The sequence below is a fragment of the Phytophthora cinnamomi genome (genome assembly GCF_018691715.1).
Source record: "Phytophthora cinnamomi strain GKB4 chromosome Unknown Contig0, whole genome shotgun sequence".
Classification (NCBI taxonomy): Eukaryota; Oomycota; class Peronosporomycetes; order Peronosporales; family Peronosporaceae; genus Phytophthora; species Phytophthora cinnamomi.
Window position 1 is genome coordinate 420,444 of NW_027150933.1, and position 25,709 is coordinate 446,152.

At 57.9% G+C, this 25,709-nt stretch overlaps 12 protein-coding genes across 12 annotated transcripts; 8 read left to right on the plus strand and 4 right to left on the minus strand.

The window, feature by feature from the left end:
• Positions 1-1,633: 1,633 nt before the first annotated feature.
• IUM83_01774 (uncharacterized protein) lies at positions 1,634-4,277 on the plus strand (the record flags this gene model as incomplete). Its single annotated transcript, XM_067925651.1, has 7 exons — positions 1,634-2,538; positions 2,610-2,654; positions 2,738-3,095; positions 3,161-3,616; positions 3,693-3,884; positions 3,959-4,089; positions 4,160-4,277. 7 exons carry the CDS (start codon positions 1,634-1,636, stop codon positions 4,275-4,277), a joined length of 2,205 nt encoding a protein of 734 aa, XP_067800914.1.
• A 2,851-nt stretch (positions 4,278-7,128) lies between these two features.
• Positions 7,129-8,034, plus strand: IUM83_01775 (putative Rho/Rac guanine nucleotide exchange factor/faciogenital dysplasia protein 3; the record flags this gene model as incomplete). The annotated part of the gene is made up of 1 exon (XM_067925652.1): positions 7,129-8,034. The coding sequence occupies one exon, from the start codon at positions 7,129-7,131 to the stop codon at positions 8,032-8,034; it is 906 nt and encodes a 301-aa protein (XP_067800913.1).
• A 157-nt stretch (positions 8,035-8,191) lies between these two features.
• On the minus strand, positions 8,192-8,543 carry IUM83_01776 (uncharacterized protein; the record flags this gene model as incomplete). Its single annotated transcript, XM_067925653.1, has 2 exons — positions 8,192-8,329; positions 8,403-8,543. The coding sequence occupies 2 exons, from the start codon at positions 8,541-8,543 to the stop codon at positions 8,192-8,194; spliced, it is 279 nt and encodes a 92-aa protein (XP_067801088.1).
• A 224-nt stretch (positions 8,544-8,767) lies between these two features.
• Positions 8,768-10,611, plus strand: IUM83_01777 (short chain dehydrogenase reductase family oxidoreductase; the record flags this gene model as incomplete). Its single annotated transcript, XM_067925654.1, has 2 exons — positions 8,768-10,347; positions 10,428-10,611. 2 exons carry the CDS (start codon positions 8,768-8,770, stop codon positions 10,609-10,611), a joined length of 1,764 nt encoding a protein of 587 aa, XP_067800912.1.
• A 216-nt stretch (positions 10,612-10,827) lies between these two features.
• Positions 10,828-12,078, plus strand: IUM83_01778 (uracil phosphoribosyltransferase; the record flags this gene model as incomplete). Its single annotated transcript, XM_067925655.1, has 7 exons — positions 10,828-10,997; positions 11,081-11,126; positions 11,218-11,298; positions 11,400-11,448; positions 11,509-11,616; positions 11,727-11,887; positions 11,974-12,078. The coding sequence occupies 7 exons, from the start codon at positions 10,828-10,830 to the stop codon at positions 12,076-12,078; spliced, it is 720 nt and encodes a 239-aa protein (XP_067800744.1).
• Positions 12,079-12,249: 171 nt separating this feature from the next.
• On the plus strand, positions 12,250-13,008 carry IUM83_01779 (uncharacterized protein; the record flags this gene model as incomplete). Its single annotated transcript, XM_067925656.1, has 4 exons — positions 12,250-12,327; positions 12,397-12,549; positions 12,616-12,848; positions 12,954-13,008. 4 exons carry the CDS (start codon positions 12,250-12,252, stop codon positions 13,006-13,008), a joined length of 519 nt encoding a protein of 172 aa, XP_067800743.1.
• A 621-nt stretch (positions 13,009-13,629) lies between these two features.
• Positions 13,630-17,253, plus strand: IUM83_01780 (kinesin-like protein; the record flags this gene model as incomplete). Its single annotated transcript, XM_067925657.1, has 1 exon — positions 13,630-17,253. One exon carries the CDS (start codon positions 13,630-13,632, stop codon positions 17,251-17,253), a length of 3,624 nt encoding a protein of 1,207 aa, XP_067801091.1.
• Positions 17,254-17,629: 376 nt separating this feature from the next.
• Positions 17,630-17,929, minus strand: IUM83_01781 (uncharacterized protein; the record flags this gene model as incomplete). Its single annotated transcript, XM_067925658.1, has 1 exon — positions 17,630-17,929. One exon carries the CDS (start codon positions 17,927-17,929, stop codon positions 17,630-17,632), a length of 300 nt encoding a protein of 99 aa, XP_067801092.1.
• Positions 17,930-18,355: 426 nt separating this feature from the next.
• Positions 18,356-19,349, minus strand: IUM83_01782 (Proteasome subunit alpha type-6; the record flags this gene model as incomplete). Its single annotated transcript, XM_067925659.1, has 4 exons — positions 18,356-18,840; positions 18,929-19,010; positions 19,099-19,193; positions 19,283-19,349. The coding sequence occupies 4 exons, from the start codon at positions 19,347-19,349 to the stop codon at positions 18,356-18,358; spliced, it is 729 nt and encodes a 242-aa protein (XP_067801089.1).
• Positions 19,350-19,616: 267 nt separating this feature from the next.
• Positions 19,617-20,552, plus strand: IUM83_01783 (Urate catabolism protein; the record flags this gene model as incomplete). Its single annotated transcript, XM_067925660.1, has 1 exon — positions 19,617-20,552. One exon carries the CDS (start codon positions 19,617-19,619, stop codon positions 20,550-20,552), a length of 936 nt encoding a protein of 311 aa, XP_067801090.1.
• A 170-nt stretch (positions 20,553-20,722) lies between these two features.
• Positions 20,723-22,580, minus strand: IUM83_01784 (UV radiation resistance-associated protein; the record flags this gene model as incomplete). Its single annotated transcript, XM_067925661.1, has 3 exons — positions 20,723-20,887; positions 20,961-22,291; positions 22,376-22,580. The coding sequence occupies 3 exons, from the start codon at positions 22,578-22,580 to the stop codon at positions 20,723-20,725; spliced, it is 1,701 nt and encodes a 566-aa protein (XP_067801093.1).
• Positions 22,581-23,700: 1,120 nt separating this feature from the next.
• On the plus strand, positions 23,701-25,587 carry IUM83_01785 (sporangia induced phosphatidyl inositol kinase; the record flags this gene model as incomplete). The annotated part of the gene is made up of 1 exon (XM_067925662.1): positions 23,701-25,587. The coding sequence occupies one exon, from the start codon at positions 23,701-23,703 to the stop codon at positions 25,585-25,587; it is 1,887 nt and encodes a 628-aa protein (XP_067800783.1).
• Between the last annotated feature and the right edge of the window lie 122 nt (positions 25,588-25,709).

Consider the following 25,709-nt stretch of genomic DNA (forward strand, 5'->3'; position numbering starts at 1 on the left):
GTTGCCTGCCTGCCTGCCCTGGAGTCTTGTCGGCTATTGATAGCGCCGCTATGAATAGCTGCAGTTGCCTTTTGAAGAGGCGCAAAGAACATTAGCCGGCCGTTTTAAGTACGAGCCACAGGAGACTTTTGATGGCAATTCTCGAGATTTTTGTTGTTGTTGTCTTGCTTCCAGTAAAGTGTACCACAAAGGTTCGTATAGGATAACGGTGGTGGTACACTATACTGAAGCTAAGTTAAGCTGAAAGAGTTGATTTTGTTTTGATCCTACCCGGGTAGTGGGATCAACAGTCTCACTAACGGAGCTGGTCGTTTCGGCGATCGAGTTGTCTCGCGGGCTGAAGACGCGGCGTTCTCCTTGCGTTGCGGAGCCTTGCATCCTGCCTCCAGGAGCGGAAAGTGCGGCGGATCCAAATATATTACCCCAGCTATCTCGTCGCGGCGGCCTCATGTCATGATCACCAAGTACGGCAGCAGCAGAACTGTAGTGCGACCAGGCAGTGCCTGGACTGCCTGGACGGGTGCACGGGCTGAGCCGCTATTGTTGCGGAGGCGAGCAGCGGAGGCATCGAGCGCCAGCGATGGCGATGGCGGTGCCTTCAGCTCTTCATTTCGAGTCAAAAGGCAAAATGACTCATGTAGGAGCTTGAAGTTGCTGGTGTGCAAGCGCACGCGCGCGGCGACCATCGGGTCCTGTTGGTGATCACCAGACTGCCGGAGCAATGGGGCTCCATGCCCCGACACCATCACGGTTGATGATCATCTGCTGCCTGCGGTAGGCACTGCCCGCTAGGCCTCAGAAGCGCCTTTGCCAGGCGCGGCCATCTGGGCGGTGCCATCGCAATTATCTCTCACCTGGTATGAACAACGCTTTGCGTTGCAGGGCACGGTGCATGCTGCCCAGCCACTGCAATGCAGGCCGCGCTCGCCACGCCGGACACGGCGAGAGCTCCGTCGACACTGCATGCAGTGAGTGCCCTGCAGCGCCTTACGGCAGCGCGCCGCGATCCTTCGCCGCAGAGCGTTTCGCGGTGAACCCGCGATTTGAAAACCATATCCTTGAATCGAAGCAAGTGACATGCTGCGCCGAATGGGCCTCTGCAGCAATGGAATCACCTCCATCTTCTTCGTCGCCGCTGTTCTGGTGTCGCCGTCGCCGCGAAAGCTATTGCCGCGACTCGTCTCGTGCGGCAGGCAACACGGCCGGGGCGCACCATCGCCAGCGTCCTTGCCGCCAGCTCACTATAATACACTAGATTGATACATCTAGGCTACATGATGTAGCAGCAAGCCGCTTGCCTTTCTCGCCGCTCTCGGCACGGCAGCACCCAACGCAGGAATCTCGGGGCCCAAATCGGGCGCGGTTTTGAGCGCCTTCCATATTTCGGCGGCCACCTGGTCCCTTTTCGCCTGCCGTTCACTTCCGTTTACTATGGCGGAAAAGGTGCCCCTATTCAAAGAAAAACCAAGTGTCGCCCATACAAACGCGAGTCAGTCGTCAGCCCCCAACTTGAAGGGAAGAACGCAGGAATCCCACCAAGCCGCCAGCTCCAGCGCCAGCGCCAGCTCTCCGCTCCGCCCTCCGGCCCACCCGCTCGGGGCTGCACCCGCCTCCTTTCCTCCTCTTCTCCACGATGCACCGCACGCGCCACTCGTCGCTGGACTACCTCAGCGGCTCGCAGGAGGACTGGTCCGAGTTCCTGTCCACGAGCGTCATGGCGCTGTCCACGGCCGAGTCGGACGCCCCGCCGGGCGTGGCGTCGCCCACGGCCACGCCCCGCCGTCACCACCACCACCCGGGCGCCGACTTGGCCGCCGGCCGCCGCCACGCCAAGCCGCGCGGCATGTCCATGAACGAGTCGCTGGCGCTGTCGCCGCCGCCTCTGCCGGCCGACGCGTGGCGCCCGCTCGGCCGCCGCGTGGCGTCACCGCCCCCGACCTCCAGCTCGCCGCAGTCGCCGTCGCCGCCGCCGTCCGCCGACAACCAGGCCGAGCACCTGCGCGCCGTGGACGCGCAGGTGACGGTCATGTCCACGTCCTCCTCGACGTTCGGCCGGCTCGGCAGCAGCTCGTCGCTCAGGGGACTGGACGACGCCAAGCTCAAGCACGCCGCCAGCTTCCGCGGAGTCGTGAGCTCGTGCCTGTCCTCGTCGGGCTCGTCCTTCTACGACTCGTCGTCCTCGGACGAGGAGCAGCAGCAGGAAGGAGGCTCGCCGCTGTCGAACCAGCTGGAGGCCGGCGCCGTGCCGGCCCCGCCGCCCGTGGACCCGTCCTACGCCGAGTCGTGCCTCCCCGTGCTCTCGCAGCTCCCACGCCCCCCGAGGAGCATCAGCGTGGACAGCGGCAGCGGCGCCCGCGCCGCCTCGCTGGCCCACGTCAAGTCCCCCGTGCTCGGCAACAGGAAGGACGCGCAGACGTGGCAGCTGCAGGACGAAGAGTTCCTCATGACGTCGCCGCGCTTCGGGACGTCGCTGAGGAACAGGGACGCAGGACACGTCGACCTGTTCCGTGGGAACAGCGTCGGCTCGCTGCTCTCCACGTACGTTGCAGTCGGTTGCTGAGTGAGTGTGGATGTTGGGTCTGATGTCGATATTGTTCATGTGGTTGTAGGGACGCGAGCAACCAGTATGAAGAAGAGTACCAGGGCCACCCGAGGTGAGTTGCAGAAGGGAGGTTGCACTCGGGTTATTTATTTTTTTTCGTGTTCTAATAAGCTTATCATGTTTTTGTGCACACAGGCTGACGAAGGATTCGCGCGCCTCGTCGGTGGATTTCACTTTGGGACGCTCGCACGAGGTGAACCCGCCACTGCCTCCACCGCAGGAGCCTCTCCAGCGACTGCGTGCGCGGTCGTTCTCGTACTCTCCTGCGTACGGCTCGTCTGGGTACAATCCGTTCAACAAGCAGCAGTATGGCCCTCCATCTCACCAACAGCAGCACCTCCAACAGCAGCAGGCCATGGGCCAAGAGTTCCCACAGACGCTTCGCAGCTTCCATTCTGGAAGTGGCATGCCTGGCCAGCCGCAACCTCCTCTCGCGGGTATTCGCCCTCCGCGTGTCAGCATTCCCACGGATTCTCCCATGCACCAGTACCAGGTTCGTTTACCTAGCGTTTTGACTTGACTCATTCAGATCTCTAATGAACTTCTCTGTTGCCGTAGTATGGGCCGCCAATGCCGTATCGCCGGTACTCCGATGCATTCGCAATGCCGCCGTACCCGGATTCGTACAACGGAGAACAACAGGAAAATCAATCGCGCCAGGGCAACACGGGCCGTGGAATGCGCTCATACAGCGTGGAGTATGGCAACTACCCGTCGACACGGACAGTGCGTAGCCAGTCGATGGAGGGCCCACAACTCTTCACGTCTGCCCCACCTATGGAATATCCGCCCTCGTTGAGTCGCAGCAACTCTGCAGGAGTGGCCTTTGATTGGGGTCGTGCTCACATGGATGCGGCTCCTCCATTGCCGCCTGATGTACGTCCTGGTAGTGGTAATGGGGCGGCCCACTACCCGCCACCACCGCCTGAGGCGTACTATGACGTGGAGTTTAAGCGGGGCCGTCAGGAGGTCTTTGCCGGGCGTGCCGCGTATAAGCCTGGTGAATACGTCAAGGTGTGTGTTGATGGTACACAATGTCTACGATATTGATCTATTCATGAACATTGACAATGTTGTGCCTGTGCAATAGGTGGAAGCTGACCGTGGAGAAGACATAGGGCGAATCGTGCAACGCACGACCGATGTGTCGAAGATTGGCTCTGGAAATGATTCTGGGAGCCCAGGTGAGGACTCTATGGGGCGCAGCAAGCGTCACGATCTTCCGACGAAGAAAATTATTTGTGTCGCAAGCCAGCGTGAATGTGAAATGCTTAACGAGCAGGTGGGGTTTTGGGGCATACATTTGCTTGCGACCGCGTGTGATACTTAACAGACGTGTATGTTGCCTGGATGCAGCGTAAGGAGGAGCACGAAGTGTTTGAAGTGTGCAAGAGCAAAGTGCGTCAGCGTCTGCTCCCTATGAACGTGATTGACGCGGAATATCAGTTCGACCGCCACAAGCTGACGTTTTTCTTCGAAGCCGACCGGTAAATATTGGATTTACTGGGCTTTCATTACTGTTTAATTCTGACTCTTAAGCTTATGCAACTCCTGCAGCCGCATCGATTTCCGTGAACTCGTGCGCGATCTCTTCGCTATCTACAAGACGCGCATCTGGCTACAACAGGTTGTTCCCACTGGGAAGAAGGCGGGGAACGAACCCGAGGCCAACTAATCACGTGATGGCAACACCGCCGGACTGAAAAAGGCGAGATCGAGCTTTTCGCTTTCGGCAACAATTTATTTCAATCGCCCAGCAGTCTGGAAGACCCGCCGTTCGATATCACGAGGTCGGAATGCGACGACCTCGAGACTGGGCCATACATAGACAAGAAAGAAGGGCGCGGCCAACCCAGCAAGCTCAGAGGCACCCCAACTGCAGCACACGAAAACAAGCAAGACCACCAACCCAACCCGAGAAACACGAAGCAGCAGCGAGAAATGCAGGGAGAGGACATTTTAGATGGCGATTTAGACGGTATGTTAGAACTGGTGACGTTCGCGCGCAATAGAATGCTTTTGCTTCAACTTGCCCCCACGACAGGCGACGTCATCTGATGAGATCAATGAATTCAGGATTCATCGAAAGCGCGCTGGTCCTTTGTTTTGATATTAGCTGGTAGGCGGCTCCGAGGTGAGTGTAGTGGCCTGGATGGCTGGACACATTTCCTCTCCACGGTTCATCGGCATCCGTTTCCACTGAACGGAGCACCGTGAACTTGACCTCGCTTCAGAGGAGGACCGAGCGCTAGTGGCGGAAAGGTTTCTCGCATTCTCCATCCAAAACGCTGGAAACCGACTACTTCCCACTGAAGGAAGGCACACCAACGGACAGACGGCCCTTCACTTCCATTGTTCATTCCAGGATATCAAGGCGGCAGCAAAGCAGCATGAGAGACTATCTTCGCGAGGTCGAAGAAGAGCGCGGCGAGATGCCGAACCTTGGACACGCCAGCAGTTCAAACTCAATCGAAGCCACTGCGGGACAAGGTCGCTATGTAGTGCCGTTCACCATGTCTCGAGAGGAAGAGGCCGTAGGAATGGAGCTAGCTCGCTCTCGGTTACCAAACTTAATGGATGAATGCGCACCACCTAACACTGACTCAAGCGACGACGCCTGGACTCAGGTCAAGTCGGGCAAGAAGTCGACGGGGGTCATCCTCTGGGAGAAGCGATCTGAAAAGGCCAAGCGCGGCAACAAGAAGAAAAAGTGGGGGCCGATTGGAGCGGATGAAGCTGGGCCCGTATTGACGAGAGAAGATAACGAACCTGTGATGTATAGTGTGCGGAGCAGCACAACAGTGAATGCACCATTGGATATTGTGCTCAAGACGCTAGATTCCTCGGTGGCCACGGCACATCGGTCGTTTACCAGAATCATTTATGGGAACCTTGTTGCTGACACCTCGGTGCTTTTCCACAGCGCGGCTCCAAGCACAGATCTTTTGGGAAAAAGTGAGAACGACAGCTTGGAAACTCTTGCGGTTCGCTGGTTTGTATGTCGGTGCAGTAGCCCCATGGTGTCCGATTGCGATTTTTGCTTGCAGACGTACACCAAGCGGTATTCAATCGACGAACTGTCAATGAATAGAGATCACTACAACAATAACGCATGGGAAGACGACAACAGCAATGACGTGAGTGGTGAGACCCGTGAGGGTCTGCATCCGAAAAGTGAAATGCCAGTAGCATACAAACTCTTCCGATCTGTGGAGACACGGCACTGTCCAGAACTGCTAGAGTCTCATCGCGTCGTTCGGTGCAAAGTTCCTTTGGGAGGCTTCCTCTTGTATCCGACAGACTGCAGTGACAAGACAGACGTCGTTTTCTACATGAGCATTGCGCAGGACGCAGGAAGCGATCGAAGCATTCGCAGTGCGAATGCAACATTAAACAGTTCTATGGCGACGCAGTGCAGTGGTCGACAATTCCGGGCTCTTCAGAATGTCGTGCGGCAAATGGCACTACAAATCGGTCGCCTGGACAATGCTGTTGAATCATACAAAATGAGCCTCCATCTCGAGTCTCTGCGTACATTGCAGTGGGTACGCAACGCCGAGCGAACGGAATGCGTCGTGTGCTGCCGCAGGTTTAACCAGCTTACGCGCCGAAGACACCACTGCCGTTTGTGCGGAGAAGTGATATGTCGCGAATGCTCAGTACACAAGGATGTGGATTTACCCACGTTTGGCCCGACAGTACTGCGGATCTGCACGGGTTGCGAGAGAATTCATACGGCATCGCGACCAAAATCGTCGTACATGCCTTCACAGTCAGAACCAGAAATCTCTACGTCACTTGAAAAGCCACGGAGACGTCGGGCGCCTGCAACAACAGATCATGCTATCAATAATTCAAAGCAGTCGCCCGCTACTGATATTCATTCTCGCCGGAGACGCAGCACACTGGATGAAGGTGCCGCTAGGAGTGTTACGAACGACAAACGTGCACGAGAGGCAGCTGATCGGAGATTTGTGGCTGCTTTGGATGCCGCACAACGTCGAAAAGAGTCTGAGCCGGCAGCTAGTTGCCCGAAGCCTGCTGCATCACCTGTTATTGATCGACGATACTTCGCGAATAAATGGAGCGGTACTCGGATGATGCCTTCACTGAAATCACCCGTCGTAACGACGGCGCCTAATACCCCCAAGACGGCACCATCACCGGTTGGATTTCATCGGTCATCATCTGAGACCTTCTCGACTCCCCCGCTGCATCACCTGCACACAATAGCGACGTCTTCCATACCAAAGAACCGCAAAACCGGAGCTAAAACTAATCATGACAGTGAAGATGAAGACAAGTTTGAGCGTTACGTTCCCCACATTGACAACGAGGGTCTCAGTCCAAGCGGTCAGAGTTCCCGAGCACGCCCAGTCTACGCGATGAAAAATGGCATTCTTGCTGATAACAATCTTGCAAAATGTAACCAGCAATCTCCAAACAATGTGGACTGTATATCTCGCCTCAATGTAATCGCAAGAAACCAGCAGGACAGACCCTTAGTATACCGCAGCTTCGAGACGATGCAGCTGTACGAAGACATCCTCCTCAAGCTCTGCGAAAACTCGGCTTCCGTGCGAAACTCCAAGTTTGTTGCGCTGACACTATTCACGAAAGCGAACCCATACGAGAAGAGTCAGCAAAACGAAATTGAAGCGGGAGAAGCTGCAGTCTACTACCTGAAGGTCAAAGGCAGCTCCAAGCTCATGAAAGTAGCTGCGAACTTGCGCTGTTGTGACCCAGTGCTGCAATTGCAGAAGCCTGTGGTCACCAGAAATACATGGGCATTGGACGGGAAATCGCCGAAACACCCGTCAGGGTATGATTTCCGGCAGCTCCCGATCGTCTTGGGTCCTCAGCAGGCCAGGTTCTACGCTGGCGTACCGCTCACCGACATCAAGAAGCGCTTCCGCTATGGTGCTCTAGCTGTCTTTGACGCTGCAATTTACCCCGGTGAAGATGATGACTTGCCTATGAAGAAAACACTACAAGCTCTGCAAGTGTGCGCTCACGAGGCTGTGATGGCGGTGGATGAAAGGAGGAAGGAGCTCGAGCTACGCACTTTCTTGCAGGCACCCTTGATCCAGCTCCGACAGTCCGAGCCAGCGCTTCACCTCAGCTTGGAAATCTCACAGTCAAGTCCACGCTGGTTAGACATCGTACAAGGTGAACAGGAGAGTCTCGACGGCGATAGTGATGCCAACGACGACACGGACGAGGCCCAGCGCCGACTTGAGTACGAACTCATGGATGCTCGATCGAAGAGCGGCCCCGAGTTCCCCAGTAGCGGACGTGCAAGCATCGGCAAATCTCGCGTGGAGTACTTCCGGAGCAAGATGCAAGAGCTCGTGCGGCAAGCCCAGGACACGCAGGCTCAAATGGCCGAGAACACGCTCGTCATGGAGCGTCACGGAGTCCCCATCGTGTGAGACAGTAGCTCCTCGAAAGCAAGAACCTGTTAACTTCTTGGTAATTAGCATGGACAGCACCAGGAATGCGCGGTTTGCATGTTAAAATCTCTTGTTTCTTGGGCTTCTTCACAACAGTCTACGGGGCTGCAACGATAGGCGGAGAGCGAGGCTGCTCTTACTTGGCGCCGAAGAACTCGTACGTCTTGTTGCGGAACTCCAGCACCTTGGAGTTCCAGCCCTCGCGCACGAACGTGTAGTACTCGTGCTCCCGACTCGGCAGCGGCTCGTATCGCTCCTCGCTGCGCGTCTTCAGCTGCGATACCGCAACAGGAAATGAATAAGTAGGGCGCGATTGAGACATCACTATCAAAACTTGCTGTACGTACGTGGGCCTCGCCGCGGAAGCTCTCCTTGACCTGATTCACCGAGTAGAGCACGACGCCCTCCTGCTCCAGCAGCTGGTACTTGACGGCGCCGTAGCGCAGCCCGCCGAGCGCCACTCCAGCCACGAACGCACTCAACGACATGGGGATATCTGCCTGCCTTCGCGTCGGACTCGGTCTAGCCGCACGTCTACCTCAGTATTTAACCGGTTTATCGGTTAGTTAAATGGTATTTTATGCAATAGCACAGGTTCTAAGAAACCGGTTTAACCGAAACTCGACAAAGTACGACACTGGATGTGAACCGGTACTGTACGGTACGCCTGTAGAGGGTGCGTGGCCAGCCATCAGTCCTGGTAGTTGAACCGATGCAGGCGGAGGACGTGCCGATGGAGGCCGCCGCGCCAGCGCAGGGCGAGCCGGCGGCGCCTACGGCTCCCGCGGAGGAGATGCCGTTCACGGAGGAGGAGATGGCCACGACGTTCAAGGTGCTGGAGGTGCTGGGCAAGCGCAAGCAGCTGCTGGAGCAGAGCAACATGCGCATGATGCGCAAGAAGCTGGCGCCTGTGTCCGAGTACATGGAGGGCCGCAAGTTCGGCGGCGTGGGCCGCAAGAAGTACCTGGAGGACAAGGCCATCCGCGAAGAGAAGCGCGCGCGCCACAACCAGCGCAAGATGCACGATAAGCGCCACATCAACAGCTCGACGCTGCGGCGCGAGCGCATCGCCAAGCTCGAGTCGCTGCTGCAGCAGGGCAAGGACGACCCGAGCAACCTGCTGCCCATGATCGCCGACGGTGTGGCCGGAGAGGACGTGTGCCACTCCACCAAGGCGCTGACCAACGGCCCCGAGCCGGAGCTGCAGAAGCTCTGCACGGACGAGGCCGAGCAGGCGAAGGAGGAGAAGGCGGCGGCCGAGAAGAAGGAGGCCAGCGCGCTGCTGGGCTTCCGCTCGTGCTACACGTGCAAGAGCCGCTTCGACAAGATCCACCATTTCTACGACCAGCTGTGCCCGCGTTGCGCGGAGCTCAACTTCACCAAGCGCTTCCAGGCGGCGGACTTGCGCGGCAAGGTCGCGCTTATCACCGGCGCGCGTGTGAAGATTGGATTCCAAGCTGCTGTGAAGCTGCTGCTGGCGGGAGCCGCGGTCATTGCCACCACGCGTTTCCCGAAGGACGCGGCTGAACGGTTCGCGAAGCACCCCGAGTACGAGACGTTCAAGGACCGCCTGCAGATTTTCGGCATCGACTTCCGTGACCTGGTGCACTTGGAGCAGTTCTGCGACTTCGTCATCAGTCGCTACTCTCGTCTGGATATGATCGTGCACAACGCGTGTCAGACCGTGCGCCGCCCACCCACGTACTACAAGCCGCTTGTCGACAAGGAGACCAAGGCCCTCGAGGCGAGCGCCAAGGAGGTTCAGATGCTGATGAACCACCAGCAGGAGTTCGAGTCACATGTCAAGTCGCTGGCGCTCCCTGCTTCATCCGATGCCAAGAGTGTTAACGCAGGTGGCAACGTTGTCATGTCCTCTGCGTTGAAGTCGCAGGTGCCGATGATCGCTGGCGAAGACCACCCTGACGATCATGGCACCGCGTTCCCTGAGGGCATGGTGGACGTGAATGGACAGCAGGTGGATCTTCGCTCGCGCAACTCGTGGTTGTTGCGCATGGGCGAGGTTGCCACCCCGGAAGTAGCGGAGGTTTTCGCCATCAACACGTTGGCTCCGTTCATCATGAACAATCGTCTGGTGCCGCTGCTGGAGAAGAGTGGTGTGACCGAGAAGAAATTCATCGTCAACGTGAGCGCCATGGAGGGCAAATTCTACCGATACAAGACGCCGAACCACCCGCACACCAACATGGCCAAGGCCGCGCTCAACATGATGACGCGCACGTGCGCTGAGGACCTGAGCAAGCGACGCATCTACATGAACTCGGTCGATACGGGGTAAGGTCTATATCCTACTGCTGCTATGCTTTGCTGTGCGGCGTGTACTGACCTGTTTTCTTGTGTTGTAAAACGTTCAGCTGGATCAACGATGAGAACCCGCTGGCCAAGGCGCACGCGCACGCCCAGGCGCACAACTTCCAGACGCCCATCGACGAGATCGACGCCGCCGCGCGTGTACTGGACCCGATTTTCGTCGGCTACAACTCGGACGAGACCATCTTCGGCAAGTTCCTCAAGGACTTTCACGAGACCGAGTGGTAGACTAGATAAGCGCCATGATAGATGCATGTTTTGCTGCAACCTACGCGTGCCGACGTCATTGAAGTTCCCTTTCACACTGGGCTCCGATTGGTCACTCCATGTAGGTACACTGTACCAGCTCTCATTCATTCAAGGGTCATAGTGCCCGATCCGCCAGAACCAGATTTGCCGCCGAGTGCACAAGTCCGTCGCCGCCTCCCGATCCAGAGCGAGAAAATGAAGGTGGACACGCGCGTGGACAACAAGAAGTACGGGCTGGCGGACGAGAGCAAGGTCTGGTGCGCCGTGCACCCGGTGCTGCGCCACAAGCTCACCAAGCTGCGCGACGAGCGCACGGACAGCCGCGTCTTCCGCCACCTGCTGCGAGAGGTCACCTTCTACCTCGGGTGCGCTGCTCTGCGGGCGGATATGATATGGGGAGATATAGATCCGTCGTGACTTAACGGTGTTGATCGGTGTCCGCACGCAGGTATGACGCGACAGATGATCTGGAGACCGTCCCGAAGAAGATCAAGGTGCGAGAGAGAGAGAGGAAGTTTCGTTCTGTACATGTATATGGACGAACAGTTACTGACTAAGATTTGCAACGTTGGGCTGGGTTGACAGACGCCCAAGGGCGACCACCAGGGAGCGGAACTGTCTACGTCGGTAGCGCTCGTGCCGATTCTTCGCGCTGGTCTTGGAATGGTACGGCCATTCTATTGAAGTGACGGTAGACACGTAGAATTTGTCGTAGCCGGTGAGTTGCTGGTTTACTTTGGTGACCTCATTTGCTCACTGTCTTGTAGGTGGAGCCGATGCTGGATGTCTTGCCTAATGCCACTGTGCACCACATCGGTAGGATCGTCGTACCGTGAATTTTCTGGATTGAGCAACAGCTGACACTTCCTACTGCAGGTATGTACCGCAACAAGCAGTCGCTCCTACCTGTGCAGTACTACAACAAGTTGCCGAAGGAGTGCAATGCCGACGTCGCTATCATCCTGGAGCCGGTCATCGCCACGGGTAAGTGCATTGAGACAAGCAAAGCCCATCATGGGGTCGCTTGCATGGCTGTGGTGGGTTACCCTAACAAGACTGTTGCTGGCTTGAAATGCGTTGCATCCTACACATAGCTGGTACGATTCTCGCAACGTTGGCCGTCTTGAAGACGTGGGGTGTGGAAAAGATCAAGATCGTGAGCGCAATCGCGTCGAAGCAGGGTCTGCAAGAGGTGTGCGCGAAGAACCCGGACGTGGAGATCTTCCTGGCGGCAATCGACGACGGCCTGTCCGAGGTGCGACAGCTAGCTAGGATGTTGCTTCAAGATGTTTCCACACGCCGCGCACGTTTCTAACCGCTCGCGTGTTGTTGTCTTGACAGGATGGTTACATCCTGCCCGGTCTCGGCGACGCCGGTGACCGCGAGTTCCAGACGGGCGCGCAGCTCGAGAAGGTCGAGAACGCCCACAAGAAGCGCAAGATGTAGTAGACTCGCGGGTGGGGGATTGCGCCAAGCAAAATTGGTACATATCGCCACCGCAGCAAGTTGAAGTGGTCTGACCCTTTTTCAAAACTACTTCGAATATAAACTTTCAAAAACTTCGCATTCAGTGTGGCACACATAACCAAACCTTCTGTGAAAAGTTGCAGCGGAATCATGACCAAGACGGAGGTGCCGGCGCTGCTCAAGACGCGCTCCAAGGACCCGCTCGAGAGCTCCTGGCGCCAGCACATGGTGCATCACCTCCTCCTGCATCTCCTCCTGCTCCTCGGTTGCTAATTTGCCGTCCTTTGGGCTGCGCAGAGCGATGGGCAGTGGGTTCCTGACGTCTCCGTGGACACGTGCATGCTCTGCCGCACCGAGTTCGGCTTCTGGATCCGCCGCCACCACTGCCGACGCTGTGGGGCTGTGGTCTGCGACGGCTGCTCTGGCAGCCGCACCAAGTTCATCTACAAGGCAGGTGTTTAGAGCCTGGAGGAGTACGGTACTGTGCTGTACTGACTGCTGCGATCTTGAGCGCAGGAGATCACGCCGAGCAAGCTGGCGGAGGAGGACTGCCGCGTGTGCGACGCCTGCATCCGCGTGATCGACGAGAAGCTGGCGCTGGGCGTGAGTCGGCGCTTCGGCAAGGGCGTGGCGGCGGCGCTGGCCAGCGAGAGCGACAACCAGACGGAGCACGCGGCGGCGGCGGCGGCTGCGCCGCTGGAGCCGGACAAAGGCGGCAACCGCACGGTGATGACCATGGGCAGATACAGGTGCGGCTGTAGAGCTGTAGAGGAGGCAATCAGTGTGTGTTCCTCGACAGGCAGAGGAGAGGGTGGAGACTAACTATGCTGATGGTCGTTCTCTCCTGGGGGCAGAGCGGAGATCAAGGAGTCGGAGGGCAACCGGTACATCCGCGACACCGACCTGTAGCGTCTTCTCGCAACGATGGAACCATGACGACGCAGCCCCCGAGGACTATAAAGCCTGTGGTGATCGCCAGCCGCTCCCGCGAGGGCATGAAAGCTATGAAAGCCGATAAGAAATCACCTTTTGCTCTTCTTCTACTCGTTGCTCCACGTGCCGCGCAACGACGCCAGAATCCGCTACAACGTGCAGATAAGCCCTGCCCTTTGAAGTGCATACTGGCGCAGTGACGGCACCACAGCAATGCATGTAACAACGTTAGCATCGCACCCGAAGACTTTTCTGAACTTGACGGAATCCACGCGTCTGATTGGCGCTGCATACTCGAGCCCAGTGTGGATGGGTCGACTGCGGTCGCCAGTTCCCGAGCCCAGTCACTTGTCGACTGGGCGCGGAGGGCGAAGAAGCGCACGGAGATTTATTCGCTCTCCTTCTTCTTCTCCTGCGTCTGCTTCTTGCTTGCCGGCGGAGGAAGCCCCTTCAGGCCCGCCTCTTTTCTGCGTGTTACTACCGGCTGGCTTGCAGCGGCTGCCGCCGAGTCGCGTGGACGGAAGCCGCAGCAACAGCAGACCGCCCGCCGCCCCAATACGCTCCTCGTATAGTGCGCGTGGATCCTCCTGTCTGGCCATGGAGGAGCAGGACGCGCGCGAGCCGCTGGAGGCGCTGCAACTGCAGCTGCAGCCGCCGCTCGACGTCTCGGCGCTGGATACCGAGCAGCTCGGCCACGACGAGACAAGCGTGGGAGACGAGGAGCTGACGGACGACAACGAGTCCATCGATGGGACGCAGTCCGTCACGTCGCGCCTCGTCATCTCCACGTCGGGCCGCATCCCAGGCTCCAAGTTGCGCACGCCCAGCAAGATCTCGCGCATCCCGACGCCCGGGAGAAGGCCCGCGACGTCCGCGGCGTCCCCCACCGCCAAGCACCTCGCCTCGACCGGCGGCCGCCTCGGGATGGCCGCCAGGACCACGCCGCGCGCCCTGGAGAAGAAGGTGCAGCGCGTGGGCATGAGCAGCGACTTCGGCCCGCGAGCCGCCGAGGACTCGGCGCCCAAGCGCCCGTCGGCGCTCGAGGCGCGCCGCGCGTACTCGGCGTCCATGAAGGCGCGCATGCAGGGCTCCTCTACTGCCGACGCGAGCAGCGGCGGCGGACTAAAGAGGACCAACAGCAACAGCAGCATGAGCAGCATCGCCAGCAGTGTCAACAGCGTGTCGTCGCTGTCCAAGCCGAGGACCAAGACGTCGTTGAGCGCGGCGGCCGAGAGGAGGAAGACGCTGCACGACCTGGTGGAGAGCAACAAGGAGAACCGGCGCAGCAGTCTGGGCTCGCAGTCCTCGTGCTCGTCGATGTCGTCGTCCGCGACCTCCGCGTCCTTTGTGTCGGCGGCGTCGTCCAGGATGGGGTCGGGTCGGTTGGGAGCGACACCCACACGCAAGAGCACGCGTGCGGCTAGCTCTGCTACGTCGTCATCAGCGCGTCACAAGTCGGCGTCTACTGCACCCAAGGTGTGGCCGGCGTCTGCTCCGTCCATGTCAATGCTTCCGGAGGACTTCACGTTGAACGAGGAGTCCGTGATGGCTCTGAAGGAGGACCATGACATGGCGGAGAGAGGGGTCCAGGAGCTACTGGAGTATGTGTCGGCGAATTCTACGAGCTCGGTGGCGACTGCCGCCAATATGAAGGCTCGCCTTGAAGAGGTGAAGCTGCTGAAGGCTGGGCTGCGTAGGCTGAGTTCCCACAGTGAAGGCTTGATGCGGTGCTGCGAGGCTTTCGAGAGAAGGACGCTGGAGCAGAATGAGTATGTTGACGCATCCGCTGCTGAGATTGAACGACTCACACAATTGCTGAACTCAGAGCCGAGCAGACACACAGACCACTCCAAGGGCTTACTACCAGAGCTCGACTTGGAGGACTTCCATAGTGACGGCCCTTTGTCGAGATCGCCTCATCCGACCTCTGACTCAGAAACTGCGTCTACTACTTCTTCGCAGAACATTTTCCCGAGGATGTCGAGTGAAGAAGCCGACCGCCAGCGTCAGGAAATTCAGCAGGCGATGCAGGAAGATTCGCCGCTGTCGGCATTCGTGCGCAACATCTTGAAGAAAGCAACAGACAAGATCGAGGATAAGTGGAAAACTCGTTTCGCGGAGCAACTGGTGGAACACGAGCAGGCTTTGGCTCAGGAACGTGAACGCTCTTCGGCATCGGTGCTCTCCAGCTCGCGCCTGGTGACTGAGACTCTGCATGGCAAAGATGACGAGCTGAAGGCCATTCAAGAGTTGAATCTTAACTTGAACATGCAAAAGCGTCAACTGGAATTGGACCTGGATGCGGCTCGCTCCGAGCTGGAGTTCTTGAAGCAGCAGTTGGATGATGACGACGACGAGCGGTCGGCCAACGCACACAGTTTCTGGGAGAAGACTACTGACTTAGCCAAGCAGAACCGGAATCTGACGGAAGAGTTAACGCACGCAAACAAAAACGTCACTCATCTCAACGAGACAATCAAGATGATGAAGGCGAAGGCGTCTAGTCTGAAAACAGAAAATGGCGATCGCGTGCGTGAGTCCAAGTCTATGGTGGCGGAGAAGAATTTGCTCCAGGACAAATTGGCCGCTATGGAGGCTAAGTTTGAAGACGAAAAGAACCGCCGCGAGCAGTTCCAAGTTAATGTGGAGCAGTTGACTGTAGAAAACACTGCCCTGTACGCACAAATGGTCGCACTGCAGACAACTCATGAAGCGAAGATGGAAGAGATGCAGGCGCGTTACGAGAAGCGGAATATCTCGCTAGCGGGTGAGATGAAGCTACTGCAGGATCAAAACCGGCTGATGCGCAAAACTGAGCCAAGTAATCAACGTGAGGCGTATGGCAGCAGTGGTGCTATTGGCGGATCAGGATATGGTAGCAATGACAGTATGGGTTCTTCGACGCGGGCGGATGATAAAGAAACGACCCAGCGTATCCAGGAGTTGACAGACGATTTGCTCACGGCGCGACAGGAAATTACAGAGCAGGCAGATATCATTGCTGAACTCGAGATGAAGATCGCCGAAGGTGAAGCAATGCGCCGCAAACTGCACAATACCATCCAAGAGCTGCGTGGTAACATTCGCGTGCACGTTAGACTGCGTCCGTTCCTGCGTTCTGATGGCGGGGAGGCAGTGGCTGAGAACCCTCAGTCCGCCATTATGTGCGACACGTTTGCCTCCACAATCACGACCAACGTGGACAACCCGCACACGTTCGCGTTCGACAAGATATATGGTCAGTCGGACTCGCAGGAGTTCGTGTTCAAGGATGTGTCAGACTTCATCCAGTCGGCTATGGATGGCTATAATGTTTGCATTTTTGCGTACGGTCAAACGGGGTCTGGCAAGACGCACACCATGCAAGGAAGCGGCAAGGCACAAATGCGCGGCATCATCCCGCGATCTATTGACCTCATTATCAATTGTTGCCAAGAGCTGACTACGATGGGGTGGAATTTCTCGCTGATGGTGACGTTCTACGAGATCTACAATGAGACCATCCGCGACTTGCTAACCATGGATAGTAGCAAGGATATTAAGCACAACATCCGCACGGACAGCCGTGGCCGGAACTACGTTGAAGGACTGACCGAGGTCTACATCGATTTCGAGCAAGCAGCTGAGCAGGTGGACGAGATTGTGAACCTAGCAGCGTGCAACCGCTCTGTTGACCGCACGGACATGAACGCACACTCGTCTCGTAGCCACAGCATCTTCGCGCTGAAGATTCAGGGATTCAATGAGGCACAAAACACAGAGGTCGAAGGAAGCCTAAGCCTTGTGGATCTTGCAGGCAGTGAGCGTCTGAGCCGATCGAACGCGACCGGAGACCGTCTGAAGGAGGCCCAGGCTATTAACAAGAGCCTGAGCGCTTTGGCGGACGTCTTCCAGGCCCTGGCAAAGAAGTCGCCTCACGTTCCGTACCGCAACAGTAAGCTCACGTACGCGTTGCAGCCCGCGCTGTCTGGTGACGGCAAGACGCTCATGATGGCCAACCTATCTCCCACCTATATGTCTCTGGACGAGTCGCTGTGCAGCATGCGCTTCGCGCAGAAGGTGAGCCAGTGTGAGCTTGGTGCTCCCGTCCGCCAGATCAAATCGACGAGGCGCCAGTCGCTTGGCCCTGGCGACCTCTCTCGCAACAGCATTAGGAGCTCGCCTCCTCGTGAATCTCGACGAAGCACGTTCACGCCTGGCCAGCTGAGAAAGCTGCTATGATGAGTGCAGAGGTGAATGAACCAGCTTTCTGCGTGCCAATTCATCTGGAATAAGCAATCCGACGTAGCGGCACACGACACCAATGAAGTGCCGGAGTGAGCTGCAATCAGAAACAATATGCACATGTACAAGTATCCATCTGCCAAGTCGCAGTCAGCAACGCGCGAAAGCTGTACTATCGCCGTACGAGCTGTGCCTAACTGGGTCGTGGAGCCTTTTGATTTTGTGAATACTAAAGTGCGAGAAAAGGAGGAAACACTAGCCGAGGTGAGATGAATGAGCTGCCTAACAACGTTAAAATAAAAGCAGGTTTTCGGCATTCATGTGTTCGTTACTGGTTGGTGATCCTGTCCAGGCTGGAAGGCGTTTTCATCGATCACTCAGTGTGCTCCTTGGGGGCAGGCGGGTTCAACCATCCGAAGTAGGAGATTAAGCGAGTCAGGTACACAGCAGTGCAGAGTGTGCAGATGAACAGCGAGACGACGTAGACGCCTGAACCTTCAGGGCCCGATGGAAGCGCCCCCTTGCCGTCATACGCATGGCTTGAGTAGCCGTAGTCCAGCGCGATCGGGAAGCCCACGATCCACCACAGCAGGTGCGTTGTGACCAAGTTGAACGTCCAGCCGGAGTTGTCCGAAACGAAGTGGGCGATCGACTTGGGCGGCGGTGCGGGCATACCGGTTGCAGGCTCCATGGTGCTTGGTTAGGAAGAGGTGGCTTGGTTGGGAAGAGGTAGCTTGGCTTTGCGGCGAGTCTTGGTGTGCGGTGGAGCGAATGGATATCCGAGCGAGGCGTCGCTTCGTCAAGCGACGTCCGTTACTGGTTTCTGCGAAACGATGCCAAAGGACAAACCTGGAGATGCAAATGCTCCCCTCATTTCAGGCTTACCTGTTTTTCATGTTTTTCAAGCTGCTGTTCCCCGGCACAGGTGTAACTTGATGCGATTGCAGGCTCAACTGGAACCTGCGAAAGGTGGAACTCCATCAACTCAACAGGACCGAGGCAACACGCTACCGTTCATCTGCATCGCACTTATTCCTCGTGTTTACTTTTTCTCTGGGCCTAGCGGAACATCCCACGCAGTAAGGCAAACGGCTCGGGTTTAGTCGCGCTCGCTGATGGCAGTCAAGTGCGCCTCGATCTCGTCCTCGGGCAGTTTGCGGAACCGCTGGCCCTGCACCACGACGCCCACCTCGATCTCGTTGGGGCGGAAGTCCGCCGACAGCACCGACTGCAGACACGTGATGGCCGTGTGCAGCGTCGTTTCGTAGTCCATGGCCGGGTTGGCCTTGATCTTCTTCTCGAGGTAGTTCTGTGCCTCCTGCTCCTTGACGCCCGCCGACGTGGCCTTGTAGCCCCAGAAGTGGCCGGCCGGGTCGATCTTGAACAGCTGAGGGCCCTTCTCGTCGTCCACGCTGATGAGCATCGTGATGACGCCGAACGCGCGCATGGACGCGTGCTGCGTGTACACCTGCGCCACGTCGGCGATGCGCTTGGCCAGCACGTGGCACGGGATCTTGTAGCCGAACTTGTTCTCGAACTCGTGCGCCTCGTAGCGGAGACGCTGCACCTGCGCCTTCGAGTCGGCTGTCCCCACAGACAAACAAACAAACAAATAGTCAGCAATTCTTGTTAAATTTCCAGCAATTTCTGCAGCATTTCGCCAGCAACGCACCGTAGAGTCCCGTCATGAGGCAGCCGATCTCGGGCGTGATCTGGAACACGTTCGTGACCGAGTCGGGCTCGATCAGCTTGTCCTATTAGCAGCAGAAGAAGAAACACCAGACAGCGTCAGAACTTGGCTCGATCGCTTTCCTCTCGGCGGGTCGAAGGCCGATTCTGCACCTGCACTTTCTTCTGGGTCACGAACACGGCGCTGTCCTTGCCGCGCACGGCCACGGACGTGAGCGTGGACTCCTTGGCGGCGCGGAAGGCATACTCTGTTGGAAAAATATTTTTTTTTCGTTGTTGAATAGGGAGGTCAAATCACCGGTAGAATGACGTCGTAGAGGGCAAGGTGGGCACGCACCGATCTGGTAGAGCCGGCCCTCCGGCGAGAAGATGGTGATGTGGCGGTCGTATCCGTCTCCAGGCATGGCTCTAGCTGCTGTTCTGCTGCTGCGGCTTCGACTGCTGTCGATATCCTCGTGGGCTTCTCCCCCCTTTGGCTTTTGCGATCCAAAATTCGTTTAATTGCGATATTATTGTTACTTCATTTTTTTACTTACTGTTTACTTTTGATCTTGGTTTTTGTCTGAGTAATTGTTACTTCGTGAAGTAGCGCGACGTCACGCACTTCAACGTCGCTCGCATTCACGACCATTTGGCAATTGGAGGCGTGGAGCTCAAGTCCCTTCCTTCCCATGGCGGAGCTGAGCGTGACACGCGACCTGGTGGGCTACGGCGCGTGCGGGCTCGACCCCAAGTGGCCGGGCGGCAAGAAGCTGGCGCTGCAGTTCGTGCTCAACTACGAGGAGGGCGGCGAGAACTGCCTGCTGAACGGGGACGCCGCGTCCGAGCACCTGCTGTCGGACATCGTGGGCGCCGCGCCCTACGTGGGGCAGCGCCACATGAACATGGAGTCGCTGTACGAGTACGGCAGCCGCGCGGGCTTCTGGCGGCTGCACCGCGCCTTCACGGAGCGCCAGTTGCCGCTCACGGTCTACGCCGTGGGCCTCGCGCTCGAGCAGAACCCGGAGGCAGCGCGCGCCATGAAGGACGCCGGCTGGGAAGTCGCCAGCCACGGCTACCGCTGGATCGACTACCAGAACGTGGACGAGGCCACCGAGCGCGAGCACATCCGCAAGACCGTGGCCATCCACGAGAAGCTGCTGGGCGCGCGGCCCGTCGGTATCTACCAGGGCAAGCCGAACGTCAACACCCGCCGCCTCGTGGTGGAGGAAGGAGGCTTCCTGTACGACGCAGACGCCTACAACGACGACCTGCCTTACTGGAACACGCAGTTCGGACGCCCGCACCTCGTGATCCCCTACACGCTCAACAACAACGACATGAAGTTCGTGTCGGCGCAGGGTTTCAATTCCGGAGACCAGTTCTTCACGTACCTGAAGGACGCCTTCGATGTGCTGCTGGCTGAAGGTCGCGCCGGTCAGCCCAAGATGATGTCTGTTGGACTGCACTGCCGTGTTGTGGGACATCCCGGACGGATCGCTGCTCTGCTGCGCTTCCTTGACTACGTGCAGAGCTTCCAAGACGTCTGGATCTGCAAACGCGAGGAAATCGCGCGCCACTGGTACAAGACGCACTACCCGCAGGATGCTGCTGCCTCGAAGCTGTAACAAGTCGATTTTTGTAGCATACCGATATGCTACGAACACTGCAAAATGAAAAGAAAAAGCTTCTAACTAGTATTACGCCCACCATACTTCCAGTGGTCAAGTTGCCGATCTGGTCGATCCCTACGGCCTTTGGACATTTGTTTCTGCTCAGCATTCTCCCTGTAAATAGCCTATCTGGGCACGATGGCACTCGTCTCGGTGCCGTTGGTGCTGCTGGTGTTGTTGCTCAAGGTGCGGTCATTTGCGAGCCATGCACTCTCAGTATCTGCGAGGGACTTTAGCTGGGCCAGAATGGGTGAATCTTGTGTTGGGTCCAAGCTGCGTGCAAACAGGAGCTGATTCATGCATGCATATCACCACGTCAGTCTTAACCTCACCCACATAAACAGACAATCAATCTCGCCGTACCTGCTGCACGTTCCTGCGCAGAAAGCGGATTGCTTTCTCGTGGCGTTCCTTCTCGGCGCCCTTCTTGTACAGCGGGTACTCGCCTTGAGGATCGTTGATCTCGTCCTTGAGGAATGACCGCGATGAGTACGGCACCACGCGGTAGCGCAGATTTACCTGGAGATACTTGCTGAGCATGAACACCAGGTGGGCAATGTAGCCCAAAGCGGTGGAAATCATCTCTTCATCGGTCCTGCCACCGCCCGAGAGGTCCGAGTTGGCGATGCGAATGCCGCGGATACTGTACTCTCCGGCACCTACGTATTCGATGGGGTACACAGTGCCGAGCTGTCTCACGAGCATGGCTTGTCGGGATCGGATTTTGTGTGCAGCACGCAGTACCTCGCACCGACGGTCAAGGATATCCTGACGCTCTTCCTTGTAGCGTATACTCATCTGCATGGTGTTCACCAATGCCTTTGGAATGTGTATGTCGGTCTCGAATGTCCTGCGTTCGTCCTGCATCACATTTCTTAGCCGTTCCAGCGTGTGATGCTTCTCCGCCACTTGCGCTCGCGCGAGGCGAACGCGCTCCTCCAGTGTCGCGCGCTGTTGCTCTCGAGAGATACGCTGCTGAGAGTGCAGCAACTTGTTGCGAATCCTCTCCTTCAGCTCGGCGTTCGTTTTCGTCAGCTCCGTGATCTTTTGTCTTGTGGTCAGAATCTTTTCCAGCGCATCCACGCCTTCGTGCAAGCTGTAGTCCTTCAGAGGGATGGCCGAGCCTTTCCTCCGCGAGTGTTTCGGTGCGATAACACCCCTGTCAGCCAGAAGCTCGAGCACCGTGCGATGCACGTAGATGTGGCCCGAAAACTCGAACAGACAGGTGTTCAGCGGCAGGTTCGTGAGGTCCGTCAGTGCAACAGGCAGCGGTTCAAGCTCCTTCACCCCGAAGCTGAGGCTCAGGATGTCCTCTTCAAACACGACGCTCCCGTTGGAGCCGCTCGCGTGCGTCGGCGTTTCGGTGTCCGTCATGGCGTCGTTCGCGCCGGAGTCGTCGGCCTCGTCGAAGCTGTTCTTGGCGTCCGCGAAGGACCGCGAGTTGTTGATGGGCGCGTCGTCGCCGAACGACAGGCGGTCGCTCATGGAGCGCGACTTGCGGCGCTCGCGCCTGGCCGTCTTGCTGTCGTGCACGCGCACCACGACGATGTCGAACCTGGTGCCGCCGCTGAGCAGCGCCTCGACGCCCGCGAGGCCGTCGCACTCGTCGTCGTCCTCGGACCGGAACGGCACCCACACGGGGTTCAGCGTGCTGCGCGCCACCTCGCTCTCGTAGACCACGCGGCCGTCCACCACTGCGCCAGCCAGTCACGTCGTGAGCACAAGAGCGCAAGAGCACAGCGTAGCTTCGCACAGAGCAGAGCAGAGGCCTAGCCTACCTAGCTTGAAGTAGACGCTGAGCAGCGAGTCGCCGTCCGTGCCGTGCACGCTGAGGTTGCGCATGCTGAAGCCGCTGAGCTGCTGCAGCGTGACGGTGGCCGAGCGGCCCGCGGGCGGCTGCGTGTTCCAGGCGGGCGGGACGCTGCTGGCGGTCATGTTGATGGCCCCGCCGAAGTTGCCGGCGATGCTGGACGGCGTCATCATGGCGCCTGCGTCCTCTACGACTTGTGAGAGCGGCGGCGGTGACGTGGGAGCGCCGCGCTCTCGGTGCCGGTCGGTCGCTCTACGTCGAGCGGCGATGGCGATGGAACGAAAGGGAGAGTCGGCGCCAGGCTCAGTTGCAGCCACCGACTGCACGCCCCCGGGCACAGTCGGCTTCCGAGGATGGACTGTCTCGCGCCACCGGACGCGTTCGAAATAGAGCAGCCGCGCGATTGGACGAAATGGGCCCACGACTTTCGGCCAGTGGCGAGCGAGGCAACTTCAACTTGTTCTGGCCCGGCCTGCAACTGAGTACAAGGTTAAATACACCTGCGATGCCAGTGTCCAAGCCGTTGCCGTTGGCGAGATTGGCTCGGCAGGATACCAGTGAATGGTGGTAGGTGAGCCCCGGTCTTGCCGCCATCCGGCCGCTGGCAGGTAAAGTGCCGCTGCTGGCGTGCGGAGTCCAGCTCCGTCACGTGGCGACCGTGGGTGTGCAGCCACACGCGCCACCATCTCGCGTGCTGCGCCGCTACAGAATCAGCGGTGGGCAGTGCGCTGCGTCCAGCTTTACGAGCTGCATACGAGGGTCCCCGTTCGTCACGGAGGTCATCAAGCGCACGAGACGATGGGCGGTGATTGCTGGACACAGCGTCATCAGTTTACTGCTCTGAGCGCAACGCCCAGCACGCTCCAGGTGCAGGCTAAATTGAGGCGGAGGCCAGAGTCCGAGTGGGTCCTGTGCGCGGTGCAGCTACTGGCGATTGGCCGGGTGGTTTCGCCCAGTTAGAGCCGACTGGTCCAACGTAACGTGCAACTTCAACGTGCTTGCTCAAACCGGTATCTGCCCTCCGATATATTTAGCGGCGTGTTGCAAGAAACTGCAGCATGCAAGCGAGGGACTGCGCGTTCGAGACACTTCCGAACTAGAAGCGAGGCGCGCAGACCCGTCGCCTAAGCGAGCGAGCGATCGTGGGCTGCCAGCATAGCAGGAAGCCTACGTCTCCTGCGGGTTTTGCGTCGTTATCGGCCGTTTCGGGGTCACTCGCTCCCAGCGTGTTGAAGGCTCTGGCTGAAGGGCGAGCAGGCGCCTAGCTAGGCCTACTGGGGGACAGGGCCAGCCATGGTGGGGATCTCAGCGCGCCGCAGCGAAGACTCGAGCCCGGCGACCAAGAAGCTGTCGCGGCACCTGCTGCACCTCGTCAGCCGCGCACAGATGAGTCCGAGGGAGTCGGCACGCGAGCCCTCGCGCTCGCTGTGGCGCCAGGCGCTGCTCTGGCCCTCCAGCCCCGCGATGCTCAAGAAGAACGCTCGCGTGGCCGCTCTAGAGAGAAGTCGCAGGGCCAGCAGAGCAAGTAGCAACCAGACCGAGACGCAGGCGTGTACTAGTAGTGCCAGCTGCAGTGAGATCCCAGTCGCCGACAACGTCACGACTGTAGTTTGTGAATATCAACAGCAGCAAAACGACCAGCCGCAAGGTGATACGCTGTCAACGGAAGTCAGTCCACGCAAAGCAGCCACGGACGAGGACAACAACCTCCATGATCTTAGCAGCTCGGTCAAGAAGCTCGCACCTACTGGTCTCCGACCAACTGTAAAAACCAGTGTCATCCACCCGACAGTAGCGGCGTCGCCGTCAAAAGTACTGCAGACAGTGCCTGAACCATCCCTGACCATCGTCAAACGCGCTTCGCTCTACCAAGAACTTCGCGAGTTTTGTGTCAATGCAGATGCCCACATCACCCTGTTTCCTGACTATTTCAGCGATGATGAGAAGCTCATGGTGCAGACAGTGGCCCAGGAACTGCAGCTGGGCTGCCAATTTGGTGAAAAGAACATTGCTGTGTACAAGTTGCTCGGCCACCCACCGCAAAGCCGAGCGCAGCGTTCGAGTCCGCCTCCTAGCGGCGGGCCAAACAACAATGCGGCTGAAGATGTGTATGTTGACGTTCATGAACTAGCTCAGCACGGCAAGGACGGCTTCATTGCGAAGCTGAGACTTCGACGTCTAAGTTCAGGCAGTGGCATTCGACGTAACATGCTCTGGGACGTGGCTGAGCTGAGCTCTACAGCCGATGGTGTCGCCGATCCCGTGAGTGAAGGAGAAGGCGGAGTGTATGCAGTGCAATCTCGCTCTAGCGGTCAGAAGCTCGCACTTTTCAAGCCCGCAGAAGAAGAGAAGTTTGTGCGCGAAGGACTTTTTGCTGGAGAAGGAGCTATTCGGGAAGAGGTAGCGTACGTGTTGGATTCGCGCAGCAATGGATTCAGTGGAGTGCCGCCGACAGCGGTGGCTAGGTTGAAATTGACGAACGTTGGTCGAGCCAAGCAAGGTGCTGTGCAACGCTTCATGGCTAGCAGCATTGGCAGTATGGAGAGTTTTGGCATGCCGTTCGACCTTGAGAAAGCGCGCGAGTTCGTTCCGGTAGAGCAGGTGCACCGTATCGCGTTGCTGGACGTGCGTGTATTCAACACGGATCGCCACCCGGGCAACATTCTTCTTATCGGCGACAAGAAGCCGTACACCATGGTTCCCATTGACCACGGCTGCATTCTTCCAAGTTGGTTCCACCTGTCTGAAGCGCGCTTCGACTGGCTAGAGTACCCTCAGAGTCGCGAAGCCTTCTCGTCTGTAGCTTTGCAGTACATCAACGCATTAGATGCTGAACGAGACGCCAAGATTTTGCGCAACCTGGGCATCCGAGAGGAGTGCGTGACTACGCTCAAGATCTGCACACTGTTGCTGAAGCTCGCTGCTGGACAAGGCAAGACGCTGTTCTGGATGGGGAACTTCATGGCGCGAGACGGGTGCTTCCAGCAGCCCTCGCGCTTGGAGCTTGCCATCAAGAACGCGTGCGATCGTGCCGGAATTCCGTACGCGTTCAAGCCCAACGAGTTCGACGAGCAGCGTGGCGAGGTCGAACTGGGTGTGCTTAGCCGCCGCCCTCCTAACGAATTTTTCCTCGCACTCGAGCACTTGCTGCTGGAGGCAATCAACAGCGACGAGTCCTAGGCTTGGCGAGATGTGAGGCAAGCATTATTACCGCTGGTAGTTTCTTCCTAATGCTACATGGCAACAAGTAAGTCAGTAACACTAGTAACCCGTAAATCAACACGTTGATCGAAGCAAAAGCA